General features: G+C 43.4%; 2 protein-coding genes across 4 annotated transcripts in view; one reads left to right on the top strand and one right to left on the bottom strand.

Annotated features, from left to right (window-relative positions):
* Positions 1–399: 399 nt before the first annotated feature.
* C18H17orf58 (chromosome 18 C17orf58 homolog) lies at positions 400–7,758 on the bottom strand. 3 transcript variants are annotated; one of them, XM_026860903.1, is made up of 5 exons: positions 7,656–7,758; positions 5,141–5,749; positions 4,938–5,018; positions 3,221–3,412; positions 400–2,658 (listed from the first exon to the last, which is right to left on the bottom strand). In XM_026860903.1, the coding sequence occupies exons 1-5, from the start codon at positions 7,717–7,719 to the stop codon at positions 2,471–2,473; spliced, it is 1,134 nt and encodes a 377-aa protein (XP_026716704.1). In that variant the 5' UTR covers positions 7,720–7,758; the 3' UTR covers positions 400–2,470. The 3 variants fall into 3 exon arrangements, with proteins under 3 accessions (XP_026716704.1, XP_026716705.1, XP_026716706.1); XM_026860904.1 differs by lacking the exon at positions 3,221–3,412; XM_026860905.1 differs by lacking the exons at positions 4,938–5,018; positions 5,141–5,749; positions 7,656–7,758 and adding an exon at positions 3,842–3,929.
* A 1,409-nt stretch (positions 7,759–9,167) lies between these two features.
* The window catches only part of KPNA2 (karyopherin subunit alpha 2), a 6,625-nt gene continuing 6,264 nt past the window's right edge, over positions 9,168–9,528 (top strand). Inside the window, exon 1 of the mRNA XM_026860899.1 lies at positions 9,168–9,361. The gene's annotated coding sequence lies outside the window, so the exon portion shown is untranslated. The remainder of the gene's footprint in view (positions 9,362–9,528) is intronic.

Here is a 9,528-nt window from a genome sequence, read left to right as displayed (position 1 = left end):
AAGCAATTATCCTTGGTCTAGATTTAGTTTGTGCAAAAGTTAATGGGGATTTAAAGTGAAATAAGAAGTTGGGCTTACCCAAAAGCTTTGAGTAAACCCCTGGAGAGACAGGAAGACAATATTCCTGTACAAGCTGGATTTCTGTCTGTTTGCTGTAGAATTTTCATGCTTACCCTGCTGGGGAAAAAACAATTTATTGTAAGGTATCAAAATCACCATAGCAGCTATTGCATGCAAGTGCCATCTTCTTTTCAGTGTGATTAGTGAGGTTTTTGCAATAGCGACTGCAACACTCTGGAAATCGACTTGATTTGGTAATTTTTTTTTTTCTTCAGTATGTTAGTGTGTTGTAAGACTGGTAAAAAGTCGTTTTGCTCCTGCTCCAACTGTATTTCACAGGGGCTGTCAAATACAGTGGCTTGTTGCTCAGCTGTTGTAACATTTTAAGGAGTGAGCTTCCATCCAAGCCACGAAGGAAGGTAAGAGCCTTTGTAGCACAAAAAGAGAACACAAATTGCTCTTCAGGCTCGCTCCTAGAGCTATAGCGGTACCGAGAGAGGGGTGCAGACATTGTGTCAGTTACTGGGATTTTACGTGGGCTTTGGACGTCATTAACGCTGGTGTACTATTATTTATCTCTTCCGAGAGACAATCAAAATGAGATATAGCCATGGATGTTATTTTTGTACCCACGCTTTGCCTGTTTTAGATTACAATAATGTCTTGGGGATGGGGAAGGGTGTTTAATTGCTGTTCTGGGCAAGTGGATGACTGTAGGACTTGCTGGTTAGTCCCTGACTTCAGTTGAAAATAGAAACGAAGAAACTTGAGATGCACATGTAACCCTTCCTCCTTCCTTCTCCTGTCCCTCCCAGTCCACTCCAGCACTTTGATTCGTTGCCAGGAAAGGTCATTCTGCCAAATCAGAAGCCCCCTCAGAAGTGTCTCAGGAAAATTCCATCTATATATGCAGGGCTCCATGCAAAGTCTTTCACGTGACAAAAGTGAGACTGTATTTTTTAGATAGACACAAATTACAAGTAAATTTCTGTCCTATAGTAACAGCCTTTTGCATCTTAAAATGTATGATGTTTGCTCTTAGTATTTGGCTCCTAGGCCATATGAAGGAATAGTTCATACAGGGTAACTTACCGCCCATCCACTACTCGGTAGCATTTCAGTGACACCAAATCAAGCTGCAGATGTGTATGACAGGTAGAACTGCGTTAGAACTACCTCTGTGTCAAAACAGAAAATGTTAAGAGAAGCCACTGCTTCCTGGTCCAGGTCACATCATGTGTATCACAATATATATATATTTATTTTTTTAAGCTAGACTGCATTTTTCCCTTTTTAATATAAATATATATCTTTAAATCCCCAGCTGACTTGTTAAACAAGGAGATGTCTTTGTTTAATATCATTACATAAGCCTTCCGGATCTTCCAGTACCCAGGAGACAGTGAACCCCGAACTCCATGAATGTTTTAAAGACCTATGATTTGTGAGTACTGACACAGCATAGCAAACAAAAAGATTCCCCTTGCAGCAGCTTCATAGGTTCTTATATCCCACCACGTTAAAGGTACTAAAAGATTCTTTGATTCAAAAATTAACTTTACTGATGTGCAGGTACAAACTTGGTAATATTTCTCATGGAAAGATGACAGTACAGTTCTCAGACTGAACTTTAAGGAACTGACAGTGTAAGCAGGCATACAAAAAGTGCCTGCAATTGCTTGCTTATTTTCCATTCCTTGGCATGAACTTCCATCGTTATTTGTAAGTCTAATTGGGCATTTGTGTTGTGCAGTTACTTGGTTTGCTTTCAGTTAGTGTATTCATATATTCAAATAATTACATAGGAACTTTGTATGCCTTGAAAATCCAGCTCTGTTTGAAGAATGACGTAATTTTTAAAAGTAGCATGGACATGTTTGAGGATACCAAAACAATACAAAGGATACTTAGTTTTGTTGGTTTCTTTTGAATCAAGTGCATGTAATACTTGAGGCAGAGTTGTGTGAAAACACAACGGACACCCTCTGTAGATAAAGCTGTGGTATCATCTAACATTTGTTCAAGGTTAAGGGTTTCAAAAGGGTTTGAGAGCACTGTTACTTTTCGTGTACCTAGAACAATGCCTCCGGAGTTTTACTTTACAATTAGATTATTAGGAGTGCGTGACAGCAGGGGAAGCAATAATACCCTGTGGCTCTGGAAACAGCTGGAGCAACTTCATGATCAGTTAATGTTCCCTAGACTGACTTTTGTGTTAAGCTTCACAATATATGGGTACCGAGGCCAAGACATTCAGTCAGCATTCGCTAAGCACAAAGGCAAGTGTCCTGTCACAACCAGTTTCAGACATGAGAAGAATTACCTCCCACTGTTGCTAAACCGTGGCCAGGTTTATTCTGGTAGGTGAATTCTGCTGCTGCCCGTGTCCTAGATGGAGGCTACCGGAGCCTTATCTACATTTAGTGTGAGCTGCCTGCACCTTGCGATTCCTCTTCCTGTTGAATCTCTTCACGTAGCTGCTGCTGCTCCGAAGCAAACCGTCCCCTGGCCTCAGGCGCCCTCGCAGGAACTGCAGCAGGTTGGCAGGGATCTGCCGTCTCTTGTGGTAGATCCGACCCATCACGATGTATCTGCTGCCTGCAAAATAAATGAGATTTCTGTGCCGTGAAGAAAGCACAGATTCGTTCCCTGCGCTTGCTCTAAGGGCAGCAGATTTATGAATTGCACCCTGCAGAAATACATCCTGAATGTGTGGCTTAGTGCAGCGGGACCCGTGGGCTGTGCCTCCATGGAAATAACAATTTACTGTGTTGTATTGCAATTAGAAGCTTTTTAGGGGAAACACTGGTATTCAATAAACTTGCATTTAGAAGGAAAACCAGACTACTTATAAAGATACCATCTTAAGCTCCTGTGTATATATATATTTTTTTTTCTTTTTGGCAAACCTAAAAACTCTTGCAATCATTTGGGAACTGGATAAAGTTAAGAAAGGACTATGCTGCTACGTGACTTCTTCCCAGTTGGTTTTCTTCTGGAAATCGAGAGCAACTGGGGGGCAAAGCCCTCCAGCTTAAGAGTAAACAGATTTTTTTCAAAATATTACAACAACCCAGGATAAGCCTATTAAACTATGGCACACTAAAATTGCACTGCATGCAGGAGGAAGAGTGGAATGGATTTAGCTGGAATTATTTACCCAGTTTAAAGTCTGGACACGGTTTACTGCAGTTTAAAGTATCCACAACTAGAATGTGAACTCGAAAGAAGAAGCCATCAGGAGTAATATAGAGGCGACTCATCTTGTATAATCCATCGCTGTTTACCAAAAGCGTAATCAAGTGGACTCCATTCCCCAGTCTTTCCATGTTATAAACAATTCCGTTCAGTGCTGGTTTAAGGGAGGGGAGGGAGGAAAAAAAGCAAGCATTGAATTACATATCTTGGTGGCAACTCGGGGTACGTGTGAAGACATTTAAAATGCTGTAAAGCGTCAGCAGAAATTCTTTGGCTCAGTAGTGGGCAGTCCTGGAAGTAGGATTTGCTTCAAATAATCACATCGGATGAGGTCATCACCTTTATTTTTTGCTAAGTTACTAACCTTCTTATGCTTTACAGGTCTGATGTTCCCTTAGTGAAGTTTATAAAATGATTCAAAAGAAAGTCATGATTCCAGTACTGTTTTCCATCCTGATATATAAAAAGTGGTCATATTTCCCTAACCAAGTAAAATTTTCAAATTTAAAACTTCACAATGAGGTCCAAAGCAAACCTGCTAACGAAACGCTTCAGCTTTTGAAAGGAAAGGCCCTTGTCATACCAAGAGGGAAGGGCACCAAGCAGGCGATGTTGTACGCTCAGACAGTCGCTTCGTGCTGTCCACCCAACTCCTGGTTTTGACAAGTGCAGAGCTGACTGCGGAATCAGAAAACACCAAATGTGTTAGGGGCAGGTAAGGCAAAGAGGATGCAGTCATTTATTCTTCAGTCTGCACTGTAAATGTAGAGAAACAAACAGCACTGATCACTGAAATGGAACCTTGGCTGAATTGTTGCTCAGACTGTCTTTTTCCTACTTGTCTTTTTCAATGTAAGAGATGAATGAGAGTGGTGTTTGTTAAAGGCTGAAATACACAGAGGTCGTGTTGCTGTAAGGCCTACGTTTGGCAGGAATGCATGAGAGTGGTAAAAAATAAAGAATATAACATTTGTAGAAAGGACTTCCTGACTTCCCCATTTAGAGAAAACAGATGTCTCGTAACGTGTTTATATTCTACAAATGGAAACATCTGTTACCACTAGGCATGTATTTTGCTTATCTCTTAAAATACTGTGAGAAAAAGTTGGTATCTATTTCACAACTTCATAAGCACAAGGCAAGATTTCAGTCAGAAAATGCTTGCTCTTAAATGGTACAAGGCTTTTCAGACATCTTTAGCTACTTCAGCTTGGACACAAGGACTGAAGACATTGAGTCTTAAGGAATTTCAAGGAAAATCCTCTACACAGGGAGGATCTAAGTTTTATTTTTGCTTGGTTCTCCATTTTATTTTAAACTTTGGCCCCCAAAATCATAAACCTGCTTTAAATAGTAAGAGGTAAGTAACGCAGCTACAATGTTTAATCTTAAAGTATCTGAAACAATTGGTCTTTTCAGTTCTGTTGACCAGCAGCAAGAACACTGTTTTCCGCCCAGGAGTGGAAAGTGGAGGAAACAGAAAAAAGAGCAATAGTAGCCCAAGGTAGGGAAAGGGTTGTGTAAGACTTGGTACTGTTCGTTGTAGTACATTTATAAAGCTGTGATGGGTCCCTTTAGTGTACTTGGTAATTATTTAACATAATGAAACAGTATCTTAAAAGCAGAAATGTCAGTAATAGATGAACAAAGGGGGCCTGCTCACGGAGGACACGACTTACCAAATTCACTGGAGCAGTAGGCCTCTGCTTCGTCTCTCTCCTTCCTGCACTCGCTCAGACATGCCTTCTCCTTATCCCCATCTAGAACAGGCACACAGACTGAGGGACAGCAAGGGGCCCTTGGCGGGTATTTCAGCCAAATGAGGCCACCCGATCTTTGGAAAGTTCACGCTCTCCCTCGCCAGAGCAATCTCTCCCCTTACCTCTCTTCAGCACGCTGAAGTGGTACAGCAGGCTGGGCGACTGGCGGTTGGTGACCCAGGAGGGTTTGGTGATCTTTTTGAGGAGGTCGGTATGTTTATAGGGGATTATCTTGCCTGGTCGGTTGGAGTGATCCAGCGTGTTAGGATCATCTGACTCCACTGCTCCGGAGTCTGGAAAAGGATGAGTCTCCACTAAGGGGGTCATCTTCTGATAGGAAGAGGCTGCGTGGTGGAGGTGAGCCGACACGCTGTTGGCGGCCTCGGCCAGCCGCCTGTCCGCCGGCTTCCTGTTTGCGTGGTTCAAGTCAGAGGAGGCAGGAGAAGGCTCCTCTATCAGGCTCTCCGGAGGCAGGGCTCCTCCATACTGTAAGAGGTGTTTCCTCAGCCCTGTGCTGTTTTCCAGAGAAGGTTTGGTGTGTTTCTTTCTGTCTGATGAGAAGGAGATGATTTGGGGAGGTGGTGGCCGCTGCAGGCTGGCGGGAGGCAGAAGCCAGCGCTCTGTGCCGTTCTCTCCGGCGCTGCTGGTGCCCCAGGCTGGCACTTTGCCTTGGCCAGGTGCAGCATCTTTGCTAAGAGTCTGACTGGGCTTCTCGGCATAGGGCAGGGATCCTACAAATAAAAAAAAAAAAGAGAGAGCAAATTAGCATTTCAATTTTTTTTAGCCCATGTGCTTCTGAATGGGAAGTGCCTGGCTCTAGCCTGTGAGTGAGGCCTTCAAGGGTAAGACAATAAAACTGATCAGGAGTTCAATGGATGAAATATAGCAGAGCCCCTCATTCTGCTGTACTCAGACATGGAAGACCCAGTACAGAGAATGCAGCTGTGTGAGCAAAACACAGGAGATTTGCATTTTTACTTTATTATTGTTGCAAATTAAAAACACGACTTATAAACAAACCCTTTTCTCAAAAGCCTAAATCTCCAGGGAGCATTGGAGGAAACAAGGTTCACATTGCCATTTGGGATGCTTGTTTAAAAGACCATGACAACAGAACTATTTGGTTTTCCCATCCATGGGATGCCTTATTGACAATGGCATCTGGACTCTTCAGAGATTTTGGGCTTTGAACACTACTGAAAAGATCTTTATCTACAGTTTTGGGTCTCTGACTTTTGCACTGGAGTTGTATAGTAGTAGTACTATAGTCTGGTAGCTAGGCTATTGCTGCTGAGTAACAATTATTTCCAGGCTTTTCTTAAGTTGAGAGGACAAGGGTTGAGAAAGACAGGAAGTGTCTGGGACTCTAGTGAAAAACTGAAAGGCTTAATGACATTGATCACAAAGCTGGACAGTCACCAGGCCTTCATTTATACCTTCACCTTGATCACTTGGACCTCAAAAAGCAAAATGACCTTCTGTTGAGCCTGGGAAGAGAGAAATTTCCTCCTGCAGTTCATTTTTCTTTTACTTTAGTCCTTTACTGCATGCCTTTAGTTAGCCAGAAGAGTTTTAAAACAGTTCACCCACACACAGCCGCTGTCTGGGTGTTCACTGTCTGTGGTTAGCATCGTGTAGGAGGCTGATCCTAACTCCCTATGTGAAAAGAGATACTTGACATACACAGATGAACAACGTCCTGGTTTATCTTCTATAACTGACTCAACTGCTGACCTTGCCACTTCTCCCCCTTCGCTCTCACCAGCTGCTGTCATGGGAAAGATTCCCTGATATTTGGGCTGGCCACACGTAAAGTCAAAAGAATGTCCATGAAGAAAGGGGTGGACGAAGTCCAAGCTAAAGAAAGCGATAGGCAAGGGTGTTTTGGAGATGGTTCAATATGAAGCTGTGAATTCAACAGGTGTTTTGGAGTTGGCTTTATAAGTACACTATTCTACCAGTTTATCATGCCTTCTCAGCCATGGATTGTAACAAGAAATAGTTCATTTTTCTCTACTTAATCTGTTTAGGAACTTGAGGTCTGTTCCCCTAGATCAGTATATTCTTGTCTAGCTCAGGCAACTTAAGAAATATAACTACAACATAACCAGCTCCTAGACTTCTCCTTCCCCATGGATTAGATGTATATCTTATTTCTGTACCATCAATGAGGTACTAAAAATAAAATAAAAAAAAAACAAAAAAAAACTGAGACAGCTTGCTGCAGGCACACATGTTGAAATAAATTAGAAATCTGGACTTTACAGGTGAAGGGAAAGAGATTAAAAGGGAAAGGTCCCATAGAAATAAATCCTGGGTGCAGAAGCAAGTCAAACTTCAATTGCTGAAGGATGGCTAGAAGGATGGCTAGCAGGATTCATGGCACCAGCTCGCTGCCTGCTTTTGGCAGGTGCTCTTAGTTCTTACAAATGCTGACAAACCAAATATTGCAATGTACATTCCCATCCCATAAACATGTTTAAATGTTTCTGTCTTGAACCCTTATGTGATTACTGCTACCGCTTTCTGAAAAGACTACAGCCCGAGAGCGCTGCTCAGGCAAGAATTTGTAGTAATGTGTTTAACCTCCCCTGACACCAAAGGCAAATATGCCCCAGCCCCACTTAACAGACTTACCGGCCACTGAGCTGGAAGATGATCTAATGACAAAGCAGAGGAGCCAGAACACTTTGGTTGTCATTTTGAAGTAAAGTTTTTCCAGGCTCAAAATGAACTGGAGTCTTTTATGCCCTTCCCCCCGATTCATGCTAATGAGAGGCAGCCTTAGGGGAAACAGGAATCACTCCCTGGACAACCCACTGGAGCAAGACCAAGCTGCTGCTGGCCGCCCCGCTAGCCTCCCACTAGCCCTGCCCGCACAGACACCCCCCTCCTCATACACACACCAGTCCGTACTGCCTGCGCTCGCCCGCTGCTTCTGTCAACAGCATACAGATAGGTGATTTTAGCAACAAGATTTTTATATTAGGGGAGAGTCTTGCTTCCTATGGTGTTTTTTAGAGAAAACCATACAGAACAAATATGGTTTCACACATTTGGATAATTGGACATGAACAATTATATATAAAGTGCGATTGGCAGCTGCTGGAACATGCGTCACCTCTGCAACTCAGCTTCTGCAAAGGATGCGTGTTACAATGAAACATATTTAGGCATTTTGGCCACCTCCAGTTATGCAGCTGGTAATCTTCTCTTTTAGTTTAAGGTACCCTTTCCAGTCATTCTTTTCAGACTGAAAAATGTAGTAGTTACTGTCCAGTCCGAGGGACAGCTCTGCTGACCCCAGATAAAGTTTTATCTGTAAAGCGGTATTTGCTAAAATTAAGAACTCTGCAAATTTTCACACACCAAGCCAACTCTGATTTGGATTACTGAAATAAGAAGGCTTATTCCTAGGCTCACAACTGAAATGGGTGACCTTATTGCTAGACAAGATTTCCATTGTGACAGTTTATCTCACTAGGTGCTACTGGATGTCGTGAAAGTTAGTGAACTGGTTCACACTTTTAAGGTGCAACTAGCAACTTAAAAACCCCATAAATGCCCTATATCCCAGCTCCTGAAACACACCCCCCCCAACAGATCTGCTCATCAGTAATGCCTGTGCCATGCAGTCCAGCTTAAACACTGGTTTGTACTGCCTTAATTAAGCAGTTTAATACAATTCTTGAAAGTACAGGGCTTTATCTCACACAGCTGTGGGTGAAGATTCAGAAAATGAGCCAGATTACTGTGAAATTTCAACATATCTGTTAGTGTGTTATGTTACTACTGCAGCATTTAATCCTTATTATCCTTTGTTATTTTAAACAATTTAAGATAGCTAGTACGGAAATAGGAATTTAAACTAAGGATGGGGCAGAGGTGAGGTCTTATGTCCTTTATGTACCTCAGCTGCTGCTCAACCAGCACACGTACCTGCAGCGAGCGAGAGAAGTCACGAGTGTGACATGAGGGTTGTGCTGAGGATGGATGGATGGATGGATGGATGGATGGATGGATGGATGGATGGATGGATGGACAGATGGATGGATGCATGGACAGAAGGGTGGGTGGATGGATGGACGGATGGATGGATGGATGGATGGATGGATGGAGGGACAGAGGGATGGACGGATGGACGGATGGATGGACAGACAGACACATGAGTGTCCTGCAGACCTTCTCTGCTGCAAGGAGTTTGCTGTTTAAGTTGGCTGGTAGTGTAACTCAACCTGTATTAATGAGTATTAATGAGTTTCTCCAGACTCCGCTTGCACAGGAGGTTGATTAAAAGGACAGGAGCAGCGTTTGGAGTGTTTCTGCCGTTCAGGAAGCTACAGGTATGGCACCAGCAGCGGGGAGGAGGAAGGTTTTCCGAGCAGGACTCCCTGGTCTGAGGAAAGCGGGGACCGAGAGCGCGGTGCCCGCGTCCCCCTCGAGAGGCGGCGGCCGGCTGTGCTGTGCTGGCAGGAGCAGGGGCTGCGCAGGCTCCCGCCCGGGCTCACCA

This window comes from Athene cunicularia (assembly GCF_003259725.1).
Source record: "Athene cunicularia isolate RWA chromosome 18 unlocalized genomic scaffold, athCun1 chr18_part1, whole genome shotgun sequence".
NCBI classification, from domain to species: Eukaryota; Metazoa; Chordata; class Aves; order Strigiformes; family Strigidae; genus Athene; species Athene cunicularia.
Note: the sequence above shows the minus strand (reverse complement) of the source record. Positions and strands in the feature narration are given on the sequence as shown.